At 37.9% G+C, this 26,215-nt stretch overlaps 3 protein-coding genes across 4 annotated transcripts in view; 1 reads left to right on the plus strand and 2 right to left on the minus strand.

Moving 5' to 3' along the window:
- LOC135473302 (uncharacterized) overlaps positions 1 to 1,044 on the minus strand; it is an 11,670-nt gene extending 10,626 nt beyond the window's left edge. The window contains 1 exon segment of the mRNA XM_064753150.1: positions 895 to 1,044. Within this exon segment, the coding sequence (XP_064609220.1) occupies positions 895 to 1,044 (150 nt within the window).
- A 1,992-nt stretch (positions 1,045 to 3,036) lies between these two features.
- Positions 3,037 to 8,788, plus strand: LOC135472992 (RING-box protein 1-like). The gene is given in 7 exon segments (XM_064752754.1): positions 3,037 to 3,114; positions 3,117 to 3,134; positions 5,124 to 5,151; positions 6,012 to 6,062; positions 6,729 to 6,799; positions 7,427 to 7,512; positions 8,657 to 8,788. Coding segments are annotated over 7 exon segments (345 nt in total). The 3' UTR covers positions 8,670 to 8,788.
- Positions 8,789 to 13,451: 4,663 nt separating this feature from the next.
- LOC135473934 (transmembrane protein 33-like) lies at positions 13,452 to 20,516 on the minus strand. 2 transcript variants are annotated; one of them, XM_064753889.1, is made up of 8 exons: positions 20,488 to 20,516; positions 19,265 to 19,404; positions 18,668 to 18,762; positions 17,749 to 17,933; positions 16,857 to 16,924; positions 14,802 to 14,935; positions 14,168 to 14,251; positions 13,452 to 13,693 (listed from the first exon to the last, which is right to left on the minus strand). In XM_064753889.1, exons 2-8 carry the CDS (start codon positions 19,367 to 19,369, stop codon positions 13,552 to 13,554), a joined length of 813 nt encoding a protein of 270 aa, XP_064609959.1. In that variant the 5' UTR covers positions 19,370 to 19,404; positions 20,488 to 20,516; the 3' UTR covers positions 13,452 to 13,551. The 2 variants fall into 2 exon arrangements, with proteins under 2 accessions (XP_064609959.1, XP_064609960.1); XM_064753890.1 differs by lacking the exon at positions 20,488 to 20,516 and adding an exon at positions 20,228 to 20,284.
- Between the last annotated feature and the right edge of the window lie 5,699 nt (positions 20,517 to 26,215).

Raw genomic sequence — 26,215 nt, forward strand, 5'->3', positions numbered from 1 at the left:
GAAAGCCAACATGAGCTGGACTCACAGCAATCACATTAGGTGTGAGTCTTCTGGGCTACTGCACCATGGTAACCCTCATACCACAAAGGCCCCCACATCAGCTGATGTGCTATGCATATTATGAAAATGCATGTATATCAACATGAGACAACAGCAGTCAATTTCTTAGTTTATAGTACTGAATGTTGAAATTTGGACACATTTGCCTTACGATAACAATGATGAGGGTGACCAAATATTTACTTTACACAGTCAATAAGCTTTTATTTTATTCATCTGATGGTGTTTCATGCCGTACTCAAGAATATTTCTGTTACATCATGGCAGCCAGCATTATGGCTCAAGGAAATCAAGCAGAGCATGGGGACACCCTCAACCATCTGCTGGTTGCTGCTAGACCTTCCCACGTAAGACCAGAGAGGTAGCCTGCATGAACTGAACTTGAAACTCATAGTGACAGAATCAGCTTTTAAAGTTTTAAACCAAAGATCTATAATCTATCAAGACCAAAACAGACCCAGCTCCAAAATATCAGAAATGTTAATCCACATGTACAGTCCTTATCTTTTACCTAGCAACGGCCCAATTCGTGTAATGGCAAGGGCGGGTCGGTAAAGAAAAAAGTCACGTGATGACAAAACTCTTCGTCCCAACAACGTGCGTTACAACACTTCTCGAAGATCTCTTCGAAAAAGCAACAAACATACAAACTGTTATTTACGATAAAGATGGGGTTAAAAGCACTCTTTACACATCGCCTATCGGGGTTATATGACATTCACCGCCCCGCTTTCCCCATGCGCCAAACAAATCTGACAGAATGAAGCCGGTCCATGCTCGCTTTCCTAGGTAACGGTATGTGGCAACATCCCTAAAACTTTACCCAGATTTCACGGCATCAAATATTGGATGTCCCTTTGGTTCCTTAGATTCTTTCTCTTCTCCCTCTCCATGTTTCCGTGTCCGTGGCTGCAGTTTGGTCCGTGTTGGTGGAAGTTTGTTGAACTGCCCATGGCCTGCTGGGGCACCCTGGCTGACCGCCATATTTACACGATCTACAGACTATGCCACACGTTAAGGCACATCTGTGACATACAGACTTGTTGAGACAGATCGCTAACGTTATGAGGTCACGTGACCCAACTGACCTCTCGGATATCCAGCCGCGGAAATATTTACTTAATTTCGTTGTGTAGCGAGTTTACCATTAGAGGTGTGCATACTGAAAGAATATATTTATACACGTTTTTACTTATTTTTCTTTTTTTTTTTTTGGATATCATATTTATAGCTGTACAGGTACAGCATCTGTAGGCCTACGATTTTGCAGAAAGAAAAAGCGTTGTTATATACATGTTCATCTATAAAATACATCCCATTGCTTTTAAGAAAACAATAAAACATAAATAATCACACTTTTTGTCCCTAGCGCGACTTTTGTGTGTAGTTTTTTGTCCGTCAAAATCAAACTATAAATGCATAAGAGTGTTTTACTTGAAAGGGTCACAACAAGCTCAGTTTCCTCAACGAACATGAGTAGCCCCCCCCCCCCCCGCCCCCCCCCCAATTTTAATCAGATATAAAAAGTTGGCACAGTACCCAGTTCAGAGTAGTATGCAGTACATACATCATGAACCTATAGAGGGATTTGCACATGACATCATCACCACATAGAGCCATGCACACAGCCTATTGGAGTCCTGTTCCTATGTTGGCCAGAAGTAGGTCATACAACCCCTCTATAATAAAAGTAAATACATACTTATGAACTGCTCATTATGGAAGATATGTATTTATAATACATGTACCTCCTATGATTACAAGCCCTATATAATCCATCTGGACTAATCCGGTCTAAGGTTGGCATATATTTACTAATACGCGGAAACCGCTGCCATCCTTAACTTGGACGACGTGTGCACCCGATTATGACATAGTATCCGTATTCACCCGGCAAATAAGGTATGCTTTTAGCTGCTCACCGCGAGATGCCGTCTACCCGATTGACCTAGATCGTTACGTCAATCACGTTGACGTCTATTGAGAATCTGACAACGTGTAAAATATATCACAACGTTATTTCAGTATTCCAGGCTATGGAACAGTTCAGCAAGGAAAGATGGACAACAACGTTGTTTTGGAAGCTGTTTGTTGGGTGAAATAGAATTATGAAGATGCTTTTAAAATGACAAGAAATTGACATAGTGACTGCGTTTTTTTTTTTGTTTTTTTTTTCACCACTCATATCCACACGTGTGGATATGGGTGGAACCGAATGAAGACGGTCTGACATTTGTGAGTAGGGCACAAAAGCGAGATATCATGGAATTACCGCTCGTATATGCCACGGAGCTGGATAAAAAATTGTCCAGAAGACCAAGCCGTCTGCGAATGTAATTCACTTGGCTTTTGCCGCTGACAGGTAAGTGTTTTCTTGTATTTTCGTTCCGCCGAATTAATCGACGGATGTTCCGTTCTCATACAGATGTTTTACTATGGATAGCCTCTCCGCCGTAAACTAGACTTTACCTAATACTAAAATTTCAAAGCCGAATTCGTGGTTAAAGATCATACATTAGAGGTAATGAACATGAATGATCGAATGAAAGAAGAGTATGACAAGATATCTTTATTTTCCATGGATACAATAAGCCCAACACTAGAACTTTTTTTTTTCAATACATACACCAATCTTAAATGAATTTGTCAGGTTTTGGTGATTTTTCATAGATTTGAAAGAAAATCAATAATGCTAGCTCAAACTAGTCGTGCTTGAGTTCAGCTCGCTTAGGCTGTATTAATGCTAGTAAATTGAATGATTGAAGTGTAGAATAAAATAATACCAAAGAATTTTTGTTCAAAAAAAAAAATCACAATATCATAATCTAAGAGTCTGAAAATAAATTACTGATTACAGCTGAGAACAAGACGATAACTACTTTGATGAAATAGATCATACGCTACAGGAAGTTGTCTCGCACAGACGCATGTGGACATTTCCGCTTGTCATCGAAGAAAATAAAATATTTCCTGAAAATGGCAGCGGCAATGGAACTTGAAGAATACGACGCAGATGCGCCAGGTACTTCAGGCTCCGATAAAAGTGGTACCAAGAAAGGTTTGAGGTTAAGAAGGTAAGTTGGCGTGAAGTAACCATTCAATACTTAGTGTTGTGAATTTCTCACATCTCAACAACAACAACAACAAAGGTGGGGAGGGAAAAGTTTTCAGACGTCTACAATCATCGCACAACAAAGTCGGCTACGTAGGTAAACTTCGAGAGTTACGTAAGGTGACTGGTAAGATGTAAGGCAAGGATTTTTTGAAACAAAAGGATTAATAAGTAATCTACAAAAGTATTGAATAGATCCAACGTGTGAAGCTCGGCATAGGGCTTATGATTTATTTATTTTTTTGATTGATGTTTTACGCCACACTCAAGAATATTTCACTTATCATTATGGTGGGAGGAAACAGGGTAGAGACCGGGGAGAACCTACGATAGGGCCTATGAGAGATATGAGTTCTCGGGAGTTCGCGTGGGGGGGCGCTCGCACATATGCCAGAAGTCTGGGTTAGAAAACACTCCATTCAGCCAAAGCTCATGCACGAAGGCTGTGTACTGCCAGTGGCCTAACCCCAACTTCCGGTATAGGATCTATCAGAGATATGAGTTCTTGGAAGTTCATCGTTCGAGGGCTCGCGCATATACCAGAAGTTTGGTTGAGAAAACGCTTCATTCGCTCAACGCTCATGTGCGAAGGTCATGTACCGCCAGGGTTCTAACCTCAACTTCTGATATATGCACTTGTATCTCTCATAGACCCTATACACCATCTGGCACATTACACGAGAGGTTAGCCTTAAGACCAAACTCGACTGTTGCATTGGGTCCTAAGCGCTTGTGTACATGAAATAACGAAGTGACTCAGCAGGAGTTATACTATAGTCGTTATGCGTATGTATCTGCAGGAACTTCATCAACATCGTCATCACTCATGTTGTGTTGAGTTGCATCCTAGTCTATCATGTGTGCGAAGCTTTACAGGGGTCCATATCCAGAATCCTGGGTATTTCGCTATTTGTTTGTAGACAAATGCCTAGCCTTTTAAAATCTGTATCTTTCCCAATCTGGGGAATTTTAAAGTTGAAGCTGCTGTAATGTGGTAGAGTGACATCAATTCATTGACGAACCAGATTTCACGATGAATATCTGCGAAAGGACTCATGGACTAACAAAATGATCAACTTGGTCTTTACAACTGCCTGGAGTCTGTAATGATCTGCTGATGGGAACAGATTTTAGCTCATTAATCTTGTCCCTGAAAATTTTGAATGAAGAAGTCAAACTAATGTTTGCCATCAGGCAGATAAACCATTGACAGAGAAATCCAATAACTGAAATACCCTTATATTTGAAGAAGTGTTTGATCAACCACCACATATATGACTGAAAACTTGGCAGATGATTCAAATTTTAAAAAATGGCAAACACTGATTCAACTTGTTCAGATCTAAAGTTTAAACAGCTGGATTACTGTTAAATAATGGTTTTCTCATACTGGCATTGAAATGTAAATGTGAGGACAGGTTTGAGTAGTAAAGGTCAGTGAAATTTTCTGCATGGAATAGCCTGCAGCTGCCCAGGACTCTATATACAAGTAAGAATGCTGTCCAACTGAGCAGACATTTAGACCATTTATTGGTTTCATTGAGTTCAGCTCTTGTAGATTCTTTTGCAACTTTTTTACTAGGATGCTTTGCAAGTACCTGGCACGCTGCATTGTTGTCCACTCCCAGTTACAGTGCTGTGATAGATTAAAATGAAGAATTCCTCAGTTATAACATGCAAAACCAATGAAATGAACAAATAAATAATGGGGAACTCGTAAAACTCTTTCCGGCTTGTAACAAAAAAGAGGTCTAAAGCTATGAACTCTTTTGTTCTTTCTTTTATTATGTGTCAATTATCGATGTATGTGTGCCCATAAAATACCTAGGTAGTACACAAGCACTGCAACATCACAGGAGAAAACGATGTGTTTTATTGCACTCTGAACCCTTTTGTATAGCCCATTCCAGAGACTCCCATTATCTCATTGGTTTTATTTTTTTCATTTCAGTGGAATGCTGTAGCATTATGGGCATGGGGTAAGTGATCTTCTTTCATCATGACTTTCAGTGTATTTTCTGCCATTGGGGACCGTCTCTTCTGCACATGTATTTATGAATTTATTTTTGTCACATAAATGAAATGTTCATTTGAGTACATACATAAATGATTCATCGTCATTATATTTATTTGATCAGTGTTTTATTACATACACAATAACCTCACAAAAACAACACCTGAAGGCTGCAGCCAAAGGAGCTGAATTCAAAGAAGTAACCTCAGTGAGCAAGACTTAGTGTTTGAACCCCATAAACGTCTCGGCCAGGAGAGGTGGGCTGAATTTTAAAGAAACAGGAATACTGTTGTTATATGGGTGAAGTATTCTGAATAAAGTGCTAAAGCGCATTTAGTCTGGCCCCTCAGCATGAGGGATTCGGCAAATGATGTCAAATATTACCCCCTAAAAAGCACCTTTCTAGAGGCAAATTTTATCCTGAAATATTATTATAGACACTTTAATTTTTCCAATAGAATATCATATCACACGGCATCCCAATAAACCCTAGGCAAAGTGTAGAAAAGTGCATTTCTCCAGTAAAATATCATACCAGCTTCCCAATAAACCTTAGGCAAAATGTACATTTCACCATGTAGTCGTGGGGAAAAGTTCAGGCCATTTACCGTTGGGAAATTGCTGGTTAGCCAGGCGTCTGTATAATGGGAGAAGGTTAAGCTGTCTGGTGTCTGGTATGGCATGAAGATACCAAACATCGAGCAAGTAAACTGCTATCAAATAAGTATTTCTATCTAAGTGTGGCATGAAACACTAATGAAGTAAGTAAAGTACTTATAGAAACATTCTTGACTTAATTAAAACACATTGATTCTTGTGTTACAGATATAGTTGTAGACAACTGTGCGATTTGTAGAAACCACATTATGGATCTATGTAAGTATTCGTTTAAGAGCTTCAAGCCTCTTCCAGTGTGTGCTTGTTATATTCTGTAACGGTGATAAATACATGTTAAAGGAAGTATTGGGGCAGACTTAAGTTAGCACAGCTCATGGCCTTAAGGGTTTATGTTTGAAATAATAGGTATGCAAATTACATAGAAAATGTAATTCAAGTAGTTATGTGAATGATATATTGTCTGATTTTTCAGAAACTTTTGTTTGTGTTTAAGCTTGTACACAATATGGAGACAAAAAACAATGGTATTTTTTTCATATGTGAATTAGCCATGGATTTGTGGCTGTGATGAGAAGCTTGATGCCAAATCCAAACATGTTAAAGGGGTGCAGAATTATTGTTGATTGGCTGTTGTGAGAGATAGGCAAGAATTCTAGAATTCTAAAAATTTTAGGTACTTGTATGGCAGATTTATCCAAGCGTGATTTAGGCTGGAAGCATTAACCTAAGAAATCTTCACTCTCAGTTAGTCAGTTAGCATCAGTTCTGTATCACTTTAATATGTTGTTTTTGTGACGTTAAGTTTCAAGAAAATATTGTTTAAATCAAAATGTCAAGCATTTGTGTCTTATTCTGTGCTTGTAATCCCTCACTTAATAGAGTGCTACAGTGCTGCATGTTCAGTTTTATGCTTGTATGTTTCAGGTATAGAGTGTCAGGCTAACCAGGCCTCGGCCACCAGTGAGGAGTGCACTGTGGCTTGGGGGGTGTGTAACGTGAGTATACTACTTGTACCCTGACCCACTGACAGGTCAATCTGCATGGTTAACTAAACATCAGTCAACATGGCACAGAAAATTACCCATATCAAGAACATGCATCTTGTGTTATCTGGCATACATATACGTTATGTAGTCATTGTTTTATCTGACCTCAACTTTCTTCCATGATTAAGTTGCACATTTTGCCCTTTTCTGAGAGCTCTGCTGATCTTTAAAAGGTGCCTTGAGGTTTATTTGGAAAGTATGATGGTATCCTACCGAAAAACTTTTTATTTTTCACACCAAAAGTAATATTTATTGGGCAAAAATGCTCTTTTGTGGGCACAATTTTAGGTCATTTAGAGTAATTCTGACAGCATTTTTCTAAGCGTACGTGCATAAACCACAGAATAATGGCTCGCATTGTAAAAAGATGACCACACAATTCTGTTGCATCTCAAACTTTATCATCTACAATGCAATAGATACATACGTATATGTGTGTGTATTTTTTTCTTTTTTGTTGGAAAGAGTTTTTTTTTTTTCAAGTATTAGTGACAAACTACATGTACATCCTTCAGTGATCATCTGTTATGAGAATTTTTGCTCAGAAAACTCGAAATGATCTTTCATCTGTTTCAGCATGCATTCCACTTTCACTGTATATCACGATGGTTGAAAACTCGGCAGGTCTGCCCATTAGATAACAGAGAGTGGGAGTTTCAGAAGTAAGTACATGTACTGGAATACTATTTGAGGTTTGGAGCTTCAAACTGTTATGATAATTTGATTTATTTATTTATTTCATTGGCGTCTTCTGCGGTACTCAAGAATATTTCACTTATATGATGGCAGCCAGCATTATGGTGGGAGGAAACTAGGCAGAGGCCGGGGAAAACCCACAACCATTTGCAGGTTGCAAGCAGACCTACTCAGGCAGGTGAACTCACTGCAATTGCAATGGTGGGTGGCGCCTGGTTCAGTGTGCTTCACAAGCACTCGAACCACTATTCCAGGGAGACCCTGTAACAAGAAGTTTTCATGTTTGAGAGACTGATACTTAATGCTACAAATCTTCCATCTTTGTTTTTGGCCATTTTTAGAGGTATTGTGAGTGTGTGGGGAAAGTGGTGTCGATGTCCGAGTAAGCTTTTTTGTTTTTGTCGGTTGAGTAAGTTTTTTTTGGGGGGGGGTCAGTTGAGTAAGGTTTTATGTATGGGTCTGTTATAGTCTTACAGTTTTTATATCACCTTTATGAAACTTGGTGGGAATGATGAACATTATTTGGACATTTACTCATTTCGATTTTAAATAAGGGATGTTTGCATTTTAACTGCCATTTTATCTTAGCCAGTACTATTCAGTTTTGTTGACCAGGGTAAGGTTTTATTTTTTGGTCAGATATTCCAACAGTTTTCAAATCATCTGTATGAAACTTGATGGGAATGATGAGTAGGATTTGAGGATTTACTTATTTTGAATAATTAGGGATATTTGCATTTTTGGCACGCCATTACAATGTAAGCTTTTTTGCTTGGGTCAACGTTCACACTTTGTGCACACCATGAAAACACTACCATCTCAATATGAATTTAAATGTCCTGTCAACTTAGGCTGCCATTTGAACTGAAGCCATTACCGGCGAGCTGTCGGGTTCCTCAGTTTACACAGCTTTATAACAGCATTGATAGATAATGTTATGTTTTTTGGTCTTACATAATTGTTAGCTACTTGTAAACATGTTTTTAATGATGTATTTGCTCTAAGAATTTGATACTTAGAAGCAATAACTGTTTTAAGCAAATTTCAGCTCAAATAGATATTTGGTATTGTAAAACTTCCTAACTCTTTGTTGTGGTGTTTTTCTTTCAGGTATGGACACTGACCTAGGACGTCCTTGTATGCGACCTTTGACCCTTCACTAAGACACCATATTCCTCTGTTGTTGTCTGTCTGTTTCTGTATGAAGAGAGTTATGTAAAACTTGTCCATTTCCCCCAAAGACTAATTGTGTTGATTTTCTTTATTGGAGAGTTAATCTGTTGGACAATCTTTGATGTATGTAGAGTGAATGACCTAGAATTGTGCTCACTGCTAAGCTGCCCATTTTAACTGATTCTAAAGAGTTCTGTTGATCTTGGAAAGGTGTTTTGAGGTTTGTTTTTAAGGTAGGATATTCTATCAAAAGAAGTTTCAGCATCAGCAGTACCATACCTTCTGTATAATTTGAGATGCATTTTGGGGGACTATATACCACAATGCCTTGCGAGGGTACCGACATTGAGTTGACCGATACTGGGTTTATCTCGAACCTATCCCCTTAAGCTGAGCTTCAAGCCAGGAAAGTATCCAGTTTGCTAATGTAGCATGATCGGGTTTTCTAGAATGAAGTCTGGCAATGCCCCAAAATGAGCTGAATATATACTTGGATATGCACAGTAGTATTTCGTTGCAGTTATATGCAGTTCAGCTGCCTACTTTGTGGCCGTCGTCGTTAACTTTGAAGAACTTGAACCTAGGTCCCATTATTACGATGTCATCCTTACTAGGTCTACTTATTACGAGGTCATCCTGACAAGGTCCTCTTATTACGAGGTCATCCTCACTAGGTCTGCTTATTACGAGGTCGTCCTGACTAGGTCCACTTATTGCGAGGTCGTCCTGACTAGGTCCACTTATTACGAGGTCGTCCTGACTAGGTCCACTTATTGCGAGGTCGTCCTCACCAGGTCCACTTATTGCGAGGTCGTCCTCAATAGGTCCATTTATTGCGAGGTCTTCCTCACTAGATCCAATTATTGCGAGGTCGTCCTCACGAGGTCCTCTTAATTCAAGGTCATCCTCACGAAGTCCTCTTATTACGAGGTCATCTTTGCTACCTCATTATCACAGGGCATTCTGTTCATGTAGGTTCTTTATTTGTGGTTTAATGCTAGGACTACTAAATCTATTATCACTGATACGATGGAGATCAACTTTTTGTGTGGAGGAAAACTCATGGCCTGGAGTAAACCACTGATCTTTGACAAGATACCAACAAACTTTTTCACATACAACATACAGTTCATCCATGGAAGACAAGTAGTCAATGGATACAAGATTGCACAAACTGCCACTCGAGCCTGGGCATCTGTTTTTTGTTTATTTATTTAGTTGATTGGTGTTTTACACTGTACTCAAGAATATTTCACTTATACGACGGCCAGCATTATGGTGGGAGGAAACCGGGAATAGCCTGGGGGAAACCCATGACCATCCGCAGGTTGCTGAAAGCCCTTCCCACTAACGAACGGAGAGGATGCCAGCATGAGCTGGACTTGAACACACAGCGACTGCATTGGTGAGAGGCTTCTGGGTCATTACGCTGCGCTAGCGCGATAATCGAGCCACGGAGGCCCCTCTGTTTATTGTTACCAAGGACCCACAAACAGACAGAGGAAAGAAATCTATAATTTCCTGTTCAAGGCCAGAGTATGCTTAATAACTGGTGTAATTATAATTATTTATTTCGCCGTTGTTTTACACCATATTCAAGAACATTTCACTTACATGGTGGTGGCTAGTATCATACAGGGAGGAAACCGTGCTGGGTTGCTAGCAGACCTTCCCACGTACGACTCCAGAGGAAGCAGAATGAGCTGGATTTAATAACTCACAGTAACGACATTGGTGAGAAGCTCCCTAAGTCCCTGTGCTGCTTTAGCATTGTAAATATAAAGTAGAATTAAAAGAAGAGACATCAGTTCACTCAAAACATTCTGGACATCTTCCAGGTTAATAATTATAATTGCTGAACCTTACATCAGACAAGCGAAATTTTATCTATATATGAAAAAAACAACTTGAGCCAATTCCACAGGAAAGAGGGTGAATACAGATGAATGTCATTACAATAAAAACATGACAGTGTTCTCGATAATAAACTAAACCCAAGGAGATTGTACAGAGGTTACACACACAGTAGAAAACTTTCCAATGTCAAGAAAATGGTATTATGTTATACCTGAAACACATCGTAACCAAATGTTACAGGACAGGCTTCATAAGCTTAACTCTGTAAATGGCTATAGTAGTATGTTTTCTACACATGACTGGCACATGCCTGAAATACATCATAACCAAATGTTACAGGACAGGCACATGAGCTTAATCCAGTCCCTGGTTATGTTACAATATTGGGTTTACTGCACGTAGCTGAAGCACAGTGTAACCAACTGGTACAGGACTAGCTTCATAAGCTTAACCCACTCTAAACACATCAGTAAATGCAAAAGGCTGAATTTAAGATAAGTGTACACGTTGAATACGGTGCACCAGTTTACGTCTCCTCATAATAATACGGTCACTCTTTATAACACAAACTCTCACCATACCAGAAAGAGCTAAAATTTTTTAAGCACGAACAAAATCAGCTAACTGACTGGTCAAGCGTAACCTTCCAAACACGAAACCGTAAACTCGTGTTATTCAATTGGTATATGGCTCCAAAGGACAACCTCATTCCTGGTTTAATTCTACATCCTTTAGAAGCCAATGTGCACGTTACATACAATAAATGTCAATCAATACCACCAAAAGCATTGTAGCATGTGCTATCGTTCATGTTGTATCCACTGCCGGTGGAATGGTCCTCACCAATAGGAATCTTTCAAAAAAAAAAAAACTGTACACGGGTACATTTTAAATTATGACAAAATGTTACCATAACTACGGGTTTTCTTTCTCTCGAGATAACCACTAAAATGAGAACGAAGCTTGAACAGAACAGAATCCCCTTATACATGCTCAAATACTTCCACTGAGAATGTTCAGATCAAAAAACATGAGTGCATCTACTCACAGATGAACATCCTGCATGTTTTCATTACTAGGTATGGTCAGCGTGACACCCAATCTGATCGCAATCAGTATTATTAATAGTGCGTATAAACCAAGTGTAAATAACAGTACTCACATATATCATATACATATGGATTCCATCACTAAGCGCACAACTTTGGATAACATGCCCTACCAACTCTTCTACATGTAACGTGCTGGAAGGGTGACTAAGTTGTGAGTTCAAATCTCAACAAAGCCACTGTTTTTGCTTGAAATGATGATTTAATTCATTTTTGGGAATCTTTTTATTTGATACACTCCGTAATGATGAATGCAATGTAGCGTCAGAGTATCATGAAATGAGAGGCCTTGTAAATGTGCAGCATTTGCGACGGGTATTTTGGCAAAAAAAAAAAAATCTGAGCAGTCAGATGGAGTGATTAATTTTCTTTCAAAATCTTGTGAGAACGATACATTTGGCACATTTGACTGGAGAGCAGTGGTGACGCTTTGATGTATTTATAGTCGAATCACAGAGGAAAACTTTCATATAGGAATCATAATGGAAAACTCCAGCAAATTACTGCATAAGAGTTTTAGAGTATTTATTTCATTGATGTTTTATGCCATTCTCCAAAATAATTCACCCATAAGATACGTTTCTGGGTGAAGAAAACCAGGCAGAGCCCACAGAAAACTACCATCCTATACCAAATATCAAGCAAGCCTCCAGAGGCAAAGGCGGTCAAGGGTGAGTTTTTTTGGCACTGAGAATGAGGCCTAACAGCACTGAGCCAGCCAAGGAAACCAAATGTGTGACTGATTGCACTTTTTGCAGACAGGATAATGTAAGTTCTTCTGAATGACAAGTGCAACACACCTTTGTGCAGGACCTGAGTACATATGTTGAGCTAAATGCTAAGGATGATCCGGTTTGGTATCCTAAATTACAGTCCATTTTCCAGTGACTTGTAACTGGACATTGTTGGTCAAATTTAACATAATGAAAGAGGGAGTATTAGGAAAATTAATGTATCCAAACAATATACTTCAACATCTGGATCATTGCCAACTGAACCGTAGATCTAAGATTATAATGTAACATTTCTCCTTTTTCAAATGAAATTTTTTTTTTTTTTAATAATTCCTGGTTTTACTTAGCAAGTGATTTAAACTACCCCCTGTTACCCGAAGCATTTCAACACATCACTATGTTAACAAATACACACCCAAACGGAACACATAGAACTAGTGAACACAAAACTGAATGACTAACAATGAAATATTAAATACCAACATCTTCCCTTCAAATGAATTTACATCAATGTTTGTATATCTCCCATATTGACAATTCTTTTAAAAATCCACTATTCTGTTTATGTATATAGTTAAATATTTATGTCATTTATATGCAAATAATATACATTCCAGTTAGACCATCGGTGAAGTAAATAAATTTCTTCACATCAAACAACCTCATATTTCGATAATGTAAATTCTGTTTATCTTGTAACAATAAAGTTTAACTACAGACACTTAATACCTGAAAAATCTACACCTAGAAAGCTAGTCTTTAGACTCATTCTGCACCAACATCCAAATTCTTCTTCTCTTCTCTCTTTTTTTTTTTTTCTCTTGTGCACCAAATTTAACATGTTACAAGAGAGCATCTCCTCTCTTTGTCAGATGTTTGCCCGATATGTTTGAATTATGCAAATGAGCAGTGCCCACAAAATCTTTACACAGGGTTGCTGAGGAACGAATAAAAATACCCTGAGGATATGCCAAAAAACCAATATTACTAAATCCATGACTTGTGCTAAACAGGTATATCTACATGTTTTTTTTTTTTTGTTTTTTTTTTGTTATTTTTCCTTAGTCGTTTTATTAACATGTAGTCTGGATACAGTTGGTGGTGGATTCAGACTTCTGAAGTCAAGTCTTTGTTAAGAACTGGCCGGCGCCACATCAGGGGCCAGCCGACATATCAAGGCGATACCCTTGTAGCTCATGTTGCGTACGAATGCTGGGCACTGGGGCTTAGAACACAGGACTTCCACATTTTGTCTCAGATCGGTGAACACCAAACTGAAAGAAAACAAAAACATTAATGTAATACAACTGCTTTTTTTAATGACCATGGATAAATTTATGATCTAAAAGACTCAGCAAACATAAGTCTCTAATACTTGATTTTTCATTGACATATACAATCGATGCCAGTTTAATGGGTGGATGAAATCAGAGTACCTGGAATAAAACACTGATTGTTGGTAAGTTACTGATGAACTTTCTCACAAGTGGCATATTGATGAGAAGCAAGTGGTCTCCAGTGAACTTTATGCATGATTACATGAACTGTCAACTGCTTATTGCAGCCAGGGCTCTGAAAAAAAAACGGAATCAAGGGAACGTCGAAAAATTTTCTATCCAAGGAGAGGACAGAACCTATGTTTCATGTCACATAGTAAAGTTCATAATATATCGTCACAGGTTATGAAGATATGTCTTTGTTCACTTAGTAGATCAGAGAAATGAGAGAGGATGTAAAGAAAGACTTACCGACAATAAGGGTTCCTCCTTGAGGCATAGCGTAAGGTGAGGAACCTGTAGTATACGAACGGGAGTAGCAGCATGGCCTTACCTCTGAAACACAACGAGTATGGTAATTATAAATTAGATCAGAATTTAAACATCAATTCTCAATTCTGTCATGAAAGTCTCCGAGTCCTAAAAATTTTTAAGGAAAGTCACAATTTTAGAGCAGTAGATGTTTCGAAGGTAAGACAAAGTCATGAAGACAATTTCATGACCCTGGGGCCAGGATTTCAATTATGTCGTTAATAGAACCAGGTGGATTCTCTAGAACCAGACATACTGACATACAGAACATCAAACGGATTTGATGTTCTTATTAACAATAATACAGACATGTCAGATCAGTGGACTGGTCTACGTGCCAAAAGATTTATAGCGCTGCCTCAGTGTAATACAATGCTGATGACATTGGTCAAGATTGACGAGAACAGCAGGATAAGGTATCATCAAAAACATGCTCAAACTACTTCTTAAACTTCTTAATGTTATCAATCAATGTGATCCATCTTTTTCACAGTCAGTTCGAAACTGTATCCAAATGCAAAAGTTACAAATTCGAATATGTTCAGTTAAGTGCATCTTCCTGGTGTAGTCTTACATGAAAATCATAAAGATAATCGCAGGCATCAGGAATACTTCTGTACATGCGATGAATCTCAGGATGTTTGTCTGCTGTAGGACGAGCTTGTTGACTAGGTTGTGGGCAAACTGCAGGGAGCCCTGTCCCATCAGCTGAAATACAAAATCAACGGCCATGTTAAATCTACAAGACACAGTTAAATTTTTATCCAAAAATATGGCCCTTTTTGCTTTTTCATTTACGTATTTAATTTGTGCTTCTCTCTAAATACAAAATATTCACTGCCCCAAATCAGTGGGCAATACCAAAGTATAATAATTACCTATAAACTACAAGTTTAAGTCCAAAAATAGCCATATATCATTTTTCTTTAGTCGAGCAGTAAGGAAGTCAATTATCTCTGTTAAGGAGGTCATATTTTTGACACTCATCTGTGTGTTGTGAATTTGTTTCACTCACTCCACTCAGTTTTGGTGGTGATGAATCCAGGAATTCTTTTATCAGTTTTTGTCACATAGGACAGAATGATATACAGATTTCTGTCCCTTTGCACACAGAGCAGCAATTTGTACTTTTATCACCTGTGGGTGTTTGCATTATCAGCATAGGCGTAGCCAGAGGAGTGTCTCAGTGTCTTTGAGATCCCCCTATTCTGACAAAACTAACACCGGAGAGATCGGGAAAATAGGGGAAAATTGGAAATGAGATGGCTCGATGTCAAATTCCAGCTACATGTACACCTATGATTATCAGAGTCTTATAGTGCGGACAAGCCGCTACAGGCGAGTGTATCATGGTCGATGTCACACTTAATGCAGCGGAGACTGATTTCCACAGCACTTTAATTAGACACATCTTCTAGTAGGGCGCTACCAGATGAGAGTGAAATAAATGGGGGTTCGGGGAATGCAGTCCGTCGACTGATGACGACCCTGCGTTGCTAGAAATGATTTTGTTGTGATACATCATTCATAAGTTTATCACTGAAAACAAAGTGTGATTACTGTAATTCCTCATTAATTTAGCAAGTGATGCCGTCTAATTTCTTTTATTCTAAGTAACATAGTTTTAAGCACATTTATTACATTAATGCCTAATCGATTTACACCATTAACATTCAATTTGTGTGATAGAACAAGATCAATTCACATCTAATTGTACGGCATAAAACACAAATTAAAAAAATAAATATTTAATTGAAAGAGAGGGCTGCCAGAACTTTTCAGGTGCTCCTTGACCTTGTCCTTCCTAAGCATTTTAAATACCTCACATGCTCATGTATAGCTGCCATTTGAAGCACGTGTGTTAAACTTTTTATAGAGTTCACAGAAAAGTGCTCAGGATGTGTGCTGGGTATTCTCAGTCAATTCATGAGCAACCAATCAAAGTTTAGCACAGGGAGTTGTTGTTAGCTTTGGGGTTCTGTACAATTGATGCCGGCACATCAGATTGGCTTTGAATTTCCTCAATCAGAGTTTCTAAAGCTGAAGTATAATCAGATTCTGCAACCAGTCAGAACAATCTGCTCCAGATGATGTTGCTGTTAAAGAAGATGCCACCGAAGAACTTGTCCCGAGAAACGTTGTAATGGAGTGGCAACCATTAGCTGAGGTTGTGTTGTCATGAGCTTGTTTTTTTTTTGTTTTTTTTTTGGGGGGGGGGGGGGTTGTTGCCCTTCTATGCATAATGCTTATAACCTTTTGTTCCGACACACAAAACACGAAAATACTGGCAAACTGAACTACTGTAAAACACTTGAAAGTGGGGAAAATCTACAAAGTCCCTATCTGAGGCTGAAGATGCAGTATACATTGCAGTAGAGTTATACAACACATGACATAAACCTTCAGCCTTTCCAACCTCTATGCATTTTTTTCAGTGGAACTTATGCATAAACAATAAAAATAATGCTAAAATATATTTTTTTTGTCACTAAAGATGCAAGCTTCATAAAACTGTCTAAATTATTTCTCTACATTCAATAGTTCTCCCAGAATGTTCCAAAACACTGGCTGCAGAGGTGGCTGCGAAGGTTGACAAACTAGGGTACATGTACTCATATAACCTACTCACATTGAGGAGGGTCTTTGTGAAGGTTGTGGCATGTAACAATGCAAACAGGAACACTGGAACAAGAGACACTGGACACAGGTTAAGTTCCATAACCAGAAATCAGCTGTTTCATTAAAAATACAGTAAACGACCTACTCATTTTGCCTTAGAAAAGTGTTTTGAGGCTTGTTTGGGAAGGGGTAAGATAATATCTTACGGGCAACATGTCAGTTTCAACACCAAATGTAATATTTTACACTTATTTGCCTCTAAAAACGCAATTTTTGGGGCGAAATTTTAGGTTATTTAAAATATTCTTAAATGTACAGCAGGAGCATTTGACATTAGGAAAACAAGGGAGAAATTTGTGAATAAAAACAAATGGTGTTGAGATATTGTTCTACTTTTCCTGGGTGGTTAGCAGATTTAACCTAGTCAACACACTTTTTTGACAAGCTGTGAAATGATAAAACTTAAGAAATGCTACCTACTACCATTAAACTCAAGAGGCAAAGTTCTTTAACAAATTTATATAACCATGAGTCAAGGAGTCCAATTTGCCCCCACTGTCAGATTTCTGGGTTATTCACATTTTGAACACACATGGGTACTGACAGCATGGCACGTTTTCTGATCAACGGGGCTGCTCATTACCCGCAAGAGTTAGAGTTGCCAGTATGTCGACTTACAAAGCTTTTGTTGAATTACCACTCATAAAACCTAACTTAAAAACATTCCAAACACAAGTCAAATAATTCATCATCGTGACCATCCTGCTTCCCCTAGACCAATTGAATTTCTCAGTCAGAGGAGATGATTTTAAATTTGTTTATGTGCAACTTTTACTCCTGGTAAGGCAGTTACTAGTAACTGTGATAAACAAAGTGCTTTAGCTATTTCTGAGAAAGGATACTGGTTATGGGGTAAGTGTTCATAAAGATAAGAGCAAAGAAAAGGTAGTGACAGCTGTCTTCCAGGAACATTCTGCCAAAGAACTCGCGGCTAAACTGGAAGTTTGGCAGGCGCTGATGTAGTCTGAGCGCGCTTGTGGCCGCACTGCTGATCAGGGCTCGCTGGTAAAAACTGTTGGGGTTTCCGCTGAAATGTGAAATAATACAAGAGAGAATAACAGTTAACCCAGTAATTTATTGATCTTGTACAGTTACTTTACTTTGTTGATACCATACTCAAAGATATTTTATTCACGCTAACAGAAACGTTACAAATCTCTAATTTGTCTGATTAAGGTTTAATGTCTCAACAATATTCCAGTCATACACCTGAAAGGTGCCTCCTTGTTGCAGACCAATCTAATATTGACATGTTTACAGTGCTGACTGACTGAAAGGCCATGACAAACACACCAGACAGGACACTCTCCCCAGGCATATTATACTGGCATCAGGTAGACCAGTACTTGATCTATTCCTCTTAGCACGAAGTGAGGTATATATACATGTACTACCAAGCTTACCAATTTTAAAGTCTTAGGTATGACTTGACCCAGGATTGAAGCCTAGATGTAATGCATCAGTGGCAGGCCCTCCAGCCACTGTGCCAGGGAACTAGAGCTAGATGTCTGAATTATTATTTGTGTTTCATGTTTAACCCAACACTTAAGAAATTTTCACAGTATATAGGTGGAGGAAGCTGTAGTAAACCACCTTTCTTTCCCAGATTCATAATAAACTTCCTGAATCAAGGCTGCACTTGAACCCACCAGAGCTGGATTTAAAGTATGCAATCTAATAGGCTAAGGCCTGCTTTTCTGCAGCACGGGTAAATGTCACTGAATTCCGACAGAAATAGGTCATCTGAAGAACTGAACTTACCCAAATAATGGTAAAATGAAAAGGATGGTTGATACAACAGTGAATACTCTTGTCATCCACAGCAATGTTTCCAGCTTGTTTGCCAACATGTAGCTCTGACATACAGGAAAAAGAAATATGATAATGTACATGTAGAAAAAATATTCCTCATAATTTTATCCATAAACTCCCAATTGCAAAATATGTTTCTCAATGTAGTATGATCTTAAATAAGAAATAACACTATGCTGGATTTCAGGTCGGTTCTATCAACAAAACATCATACAGTAAGTAAAGCAATCTGTTCATAAAGAGCATCACTGCTGGCTACATAGTAATACAAGTACGATAAAAATATATAACATACAGTACTAAACATAACAAGATTTCAAATCAATAAACTCCGGCTGTACATGGGAAGGTCTGCCAGCAAACCTGTGGATGGTTGTGGGTTTCCACCGGGCTCTGCCCGGTTTCCATCGACCATAATGCTGGCTGCCGTCGTATAAGTGAAATATTCTTGAGTACGGCATAAAACACCAATCATTAAAGTCTTTCTTCTTTTTAAATTAGTTTGAAAGTTTGTACAAAGGGACAAAGGTAGCAGCAATTGCTTACCAATGCTGAGGTCTGCTGGCCTGAGGGAGGGGTCTGCTGGTTTGGGGGAGGGGTCTGAGAGCCTGAGTCAGGGGTCCCTTCTGGTCCACTTGTGCTGTCTGCCATGTTGGACTATATTCACCTCCCAACACCTGATGTACCTGTCAAAGACCAAGTTCACCAAGATAAATGAACACACTCAAAAATGGTCAACTAGGGAGTTATGAATTTCACAAAATATGAAAGTCATATTTCACGTAACATTTTGTGTAAAGCATGCCACTGGGTTAAACATGGATTTACAAGAAAAATTTGGGTAAATTGACAAAGTTAATACCAGTATGTCAGAGTCGGGGAACTGCTGATTGAAGAATCTCCTTTTCACAATGAGCATCAGAGCAAACATTGGCAGCAACCTAAATTTTAGAATTCCTGTCAACTGTCATACTGTCTTAGGGTTCTTACGATTATGCGGAAACACTGGTGTCGCCAACTTATGAGGACCTATCACGTAACAATAGATGGGAATAACATCACACGATTAGCTAAGCTAGGCTAGGCTAGGCTAGGATAAGCTGGCGATACCGGTGTTTCCATATAATCTTAAGCGCCTCATGTTACAGACAATGTAGTGCATGTCTGCTCAGGAAACTGTAAAGAACAGAAAGAAAATCATCATGGTAACATCTAAATTAATTCTATACTTAAGCGGCCCTACACGGTTGCTTTGCATCAGCATTTTAGGAAACAATGCCTATTTCAGAACTATTTCAGAAGACAGACGTAACTCTGGCATCTAGACAAATTCACCGACTGTCAACTCATTTGTCAAGTCAGTGTCCTGTGCAGGACCAACGTCAAGAAAGAAGGGCTAGTTCATTTAAATATTTCAATCCTTGCACATTGCTTTAATCCGTAGGAAGGGGAGAGGTAAAAACAGGCAAAATTAACAACAAAAGTAGTCGGAGAAATCCATTCACTGACTTTAAATGTTACACCTATGCTGTCTCAGATCACTAGATCATATCAGTTTTGTTTTAGTCACGCTGACTGAGTTTGTTTTTACAACAACAACAAAGGCCGGCGTGCACCGAAACGTTGGATCTGCTCTATCACCGACCTCCGGACATCATAAAACATTTCCATCCACACAATGGCTTTAAAATCACTAATCAAACTAAAATCAATGTTCAGGTGTAACAATAAAACGTAGATACATTGGAGACGCAATCACTCATCCTCACCTGTTTTCGGCATCCGATGTTGATATCACTTCGGTTACATCCGTAAGCCTTCGTGAATGTTCGTAAAGCACGATTTCAACAGTGTCCAGTAGATGGCGCGTATAAATCTTTCTTGGATCAACTTTGACACCTTTTCGCATGGCCTGCAAGGTGATTTTGTTCTTGTTTTTCTTTCGCACATGAGTGAATATAATTCTTCTGTTGAATTGAAAATCGTATTTTTCTATCAAAATAATGTTTACGTTATCCAAATTAATACAAAAGATAATTTTAATTAAATGTACCCGAAATAGGCCTAAAATAAATCAGAAGACCTAAATTTCAAAATACAGATTTAGAAGATTAAATTCAACTTGAACGCCATTTAAATGTTAAACTGATACAAAAAATAGTAATAAAGAAAAATATGAAATGATGCGTTCCTTTTTTTTGAAATTACGGGTACTGCAACGGAATAATTAAACACATTACGTACCAGTAACTTACATAATACTGCACCGGTAAGTAAAACACATTATTTCGGTCATACATCACGGCTTACACTTTTATCATAGACATGTAAGAAGGCTACTGTATCGCACCGGCATTTGCTCCATTTTCGGCATATAATATATCATTGTAATGTCACGATAATTATCATACATCACCTGTATCCATTTTTTTAAAACTGTGTACGGGAGTCTCAGATTTAAGTATTGGCTTTATTGTATGCCTTGACACATATATAGGCCTATGTGATTCCAGTTTCCTTAAATCTGTTTTAATTAAATTAAACGTTGAGGTATATTTTCAGCAATTTCTGATATTTGCCTGGCCCAGGTAAATATCAGAAACTGATGAAAATAGACCTCTACGTTTAATATGGGATATACTATACTCTCCTAGGTTTAATTAATTCAACTACTTTCACTCATAAAACTGAGCGCCGCCATATAGGATAAGCGAAACATTCTTGAGCACGGCGCTAAACGAATAAATCGATCAGTCAATCAATCATTCATTACTTTAGCTCAGTAAATTATGCTATTCTATTTTGTTTTGTTTTAAGAACTGATAGAACTTGTGCAGGTCGTGGTTTGGGGGTAAATATTAAGGGAGTTAACTCCTCTTGTTAGCAATTGAGAGTTATCTCTTGCTGCCATCCAGATAGAACAACTTATGGTATCAGTGTGTAGTTTCCTACATATAAAGTCGTAAAAACGTATAATTTAACAACATATGTAATTCTCCTCTGTATTAAGTGCCATTATAGAGTACTTCCAAACTATACGCTTTTTAAAAACAGAGTTTTAACGATGCATGCGCGCAACTGTTGAAATGAGAAATGGGATAACATAGGCTCTATAGAGCCATAGGGAGTTTGCAATTTACATTGCAACCCGCGTGTTCAAATCCGAATTATTTAACCAAAAATGCCCCAAATATGAAAGTTTCATAGGTAATCGATAATAGTTATATTGATGACATATTTAAGCAGCTGGCTCCGGGATCAAGAAGCAACCTTAGATTTCAGTCAATATTTTAATCATTAAACTTGATACACGTATGTTCCTTTCCGTTATTTTAGCTGAAATTTGTTATAAAGTAACTTACCCAGAATTTACGTTCCTAAGCAATATTCTGACCGTGTAACGTGAGAAATAACAATTTTAAAATAATTTGAAATTTTGAGTTAAGTCTAAGATCTCTTCGTGATCCCGAGGCCAGGTCTACTGGTTGTTATAGGTGCATAGAGCCTACTTATAGGCCAACATGTATGTGTATGCGAGAGATTTGTGACAAAAACTGTGTAACCACACACTGTTGCCCACTCTCTCTGAATGTATTATCAGATATATTCTTACATGGCAGTACATACTGTTTATAGGCCTAGCCATATACATGCCTGACTAATATATCAGTAATTTCTGGAAGTCCAAGAAAGACATTTTCACACGTGGATGATATGTAAAAGCTTTAATAAAGCAGGCATATCTGTGTGTCTGCACAAATATACCCAATTACAAGACAGCAGTCGTCAAATAAAACTGAATAAGAAAGTTTAGCCAGAAGCCATTGTTATATATGTATTCACAAGATTCGTCAGCCCCCCCCCCCCCCCCTATAGGTCTATATACTAAATTTACTTCGCGACCTATCTATGACATAAAATATTCCTGGAAGCGATTTTTCATTGCAGTCTTCCATGGATTCTGTATATGTAGGTACTTGCATGGTAACTGTATGTAAAAAGAAAAAGAATTTCACTCTACGACAACCAACGTAGTCCAGTGACATGTTGTAATTTGTCCAAGTACCCATGCATGCAACACTCGCTCTCATATATTTTCAGTTGTACGAACCAGATGCTAGTTTCCTACCGTTGCGAAACAAATATTATACGGCGACTTTTTCAAAGCCTCCGCGGCGTTGTTAATGGCGTTTTGCAGTTATTACCAGCTCCCCGTGGCTGTGTAATAGACATTTACTTTTCGTGACACGCACCTATATAGTCTCCATTTAGAAGGGACACCGGGGGATCGAGCCCACCACGCACCGCGTGTTCATGTCGTCGCCTGCAGGTGAGTTTTTTCCTCCTGGACGTTCCCACCCTAAACTTACTCCTCGGTCATGTAGTACAACACCACAACACACGTGCAGTTTGTTGATTGCCAGTCCCATCACATAAGGCCACATGTATATGCCTAAGCTATACCCGTAGACCTCGAGTAAACTAACTCTATGTCTCTCATGCATACAGTTATGTAAGCCTATCAACGTCTACCGATACCCTGCACTACTTCAATCATTTAATTAATATTTAAAAGAAATACTTTGAGTAGAGTCTGGATTGCACGTGGGGTGTAATTATTTTTTTTGTTAGCCAAATTATAATTTTCAAGTACTGGTATATATACATATAAAGTTTACTAGCGTGGCTGTGAAGACCTCATAAAATCCTCATAGTACGCATGTGCAAAGATGAAAAATTGCAGCGTATATATGTGTACTTATAAGTATAAAACTTCATAAAACTTCTAAAAACTACGTAAGTCGTATTTCCAGACCGTAACTATTATTGTATAAATAACATTGTATAAAGGTTATGGCATCATAAGGCGGTATGATTTACGAGGAAATTTATGAGCATTTTTAAACTTTGCATGTTGCAAAATTTTCTCCTTCTTATAGTATTTGTAGGTTATAAATTATACGAGCGAAAATAGATATAGTCTGGTATAAATAACGAATGTTATAAAAGAACGACAGATATATAGATATGTATTTATATTCTGTCACTCTTTTAAATTAAATTATATAATTTCCTCGCTGGCTAAGGTGGTTAAAGCTGATCCGCTGCAACTATAGTTCAGCCCTTTAACCAATGTGATCTCGTGTTCAATTCCTTGACCATTTCTTCTTGTTTCGGCTGCAGCTTTATAACTGGTTTTTCAGACACCTATCAAAGATATGTGGTTTCCTCCAGGCACTGTGGTTTCCTCTGGGCACTCTGGTTCCCTTCACCCATAAACGACTTCCGTCACATATACTGTAAGTGAAACACTCTTATCTGCGCCATAAACACCAATCAAATGAATTTCATTTTTATGACTAACTGCTCAGCGTATGAGTTTGCTTAATAACATAATCCAGAACACTCTGCAAAGAAAACATTTTGGGTTCAAGTATAACATTAACAAAATTATATATAAAAAAAATTCAATGTTACATGCGACTGTATGTAAATAATGGCTTACTTATACGCAGCTTCTTCTTTAATTTAACTTAATTTTATTTCTGCAAAGCTTAATACATATAAGTGTATATTTAGAAATTAAATAAAAATGAACTTCTCTATGTTTAACGCCAAACCAAAATTATCATTTAGACTATATACTTACTATACAAGGAGAGCGTATATCAAATTGAATACAAACGTGTACTGTAATGAACCGATATATTTAGTACAATTTGTTATTCACGTATGCAATTTCTTCAAAAAATTATTTTAAGCTGTGTACAAAGGTGATCAAATCGTGCATACATGCGTGTATAAAAACTTCGTGATATAAAACTGTTTTGGTTACTTTATATAAAACAACATTTTGAAATTATGCGTCACGTAGATCTGGACATTTTAGCATGCTTGTTTTTGTTCTTTGCTGACAGAAAATAATATAAAAGTGATTGTAATGACATATATTACGCAGAAATATATTTATAATGTACGAATAGTTGTTTGTCACGATTTGAGTGTAATTTAGGGCCGTTAATACAGACGTATATATATATATATATATGTATACTCCAAATTGCAAATCAGAATTTATTACACCATTTCAATGGTTTGAAAGCTATAAACAAGAAGAAAAACACTACATATATATGTAATTCGCGTTATTTCATAATTGTTGCGTTTACTTCATTAATATTTTGTGAACGACCTTTTTATGAAATGATACTTTTCCTTGTGCGCCTTTAAAAATTCAGGTTCATGTATATATAGACAGTCATGGATTTGCATGTACGACTATATATATATAGGCCCCTAGCTAAATTCGCGCATGCATGTATATATAGCTATGGGCCTATATGGGAGCGCCGGTGGGTCTAGTCAAGGGTGAATTCTCAGAGAAAGTTATGACGGACTGTGGGCAGTAATAGGTTTGTGATGATTCTTCAAGTCCGGCCTTGGGGTCTTAGTTTGACATCTTTCCTCATGCCGGACATTAAGTTACACGCTATCGTGGTAATCACCGGCGACGGATGGACGGACTGCACGGGACGTTTACCGTTACACATACATGTGGGCTTTATATAGACAGGGGCGAGCAGGATCTTAGTGACATTCACAAACAGAATATAACAGAATAACAATACTCTAAAAATAATCTGTTAAATTTAACATAATGTTATGTCCTAGTGTACACTTCTGTACACTTCCCAATTATGAATGGATAAATAAGTAACAAAACACCTCTGCATTTTGACAATATGCAGAAAGCCTGAAATAAATGTTCTCCTGAATGGACAATGGACTCCTGGTGGCTAAATGTACATATGAAGTTATGCATGAAAATATTGGAAATATATAATTTTATCTTGACTAAATTAGTGCTTATAAGGAATTGAAATCAGTGTGTATATATGGCGGAAAATAAATATTTTCTTTGTGAGATATAACTCCATGAACGTAATCCTCCCATACGTTTAGCCTTGTGGGGTATAGTACTGCTACAATGGCATGCGCCTCTGAACTGGCAGCTGATGTACGTTTATGGAGTGAAAAGTTTTGGAGAAAAAGCATAATTTCCGTATACCATAATCAGTCAAGGTATTTCGAAGTGTTTTATTAAAAGAAGTCTTCACTTGGTCGATGGAAGAAATATGGTGGCTTCTGCGGCTTTTCATCGATGAGAAATCAAGTCAGAACTGTTGCTTGGTGGTCTCTACCCTGTTACCAGATTTGTCCGCCTTAACAAAAAAACTACAAACTTACGGGTATGTTTCATACACCAGTGTAAAGCTTATAATGTGTCAGTTTTCGAATGAATGTGGTTTGGTTAAGATTGGGCTATTTTTCCGTGTTCTATGTCCAGATATGTAAAGCTGGGTCTTCGGTCCAAGCATTAAAGTTATGTATTTTGTTATGTATATATCAGGTAAAATAACGTTCGGACGATTCCTTTCAGCATCAAGGGGATAGTGCTACTACTGATTGACCCATATCAGTATAATGGCTTGGGCG

This window comes from Liolophura sinensis, chromosome 8 (assembly GCF_032854445.1).
Source record: "Liolophura sinensis isolate JHLJ2023 chromosome 8, CUHK_Ljap_v2, whole genome shotgun sequence".
In the NCBI taxonomy this organism is placed as follows: Eukaryota; Metazoa; Mollusca; class Polyplacophora; order Chitonida; family Chitonidae; genus Liolophura; species Liolophura sinensis.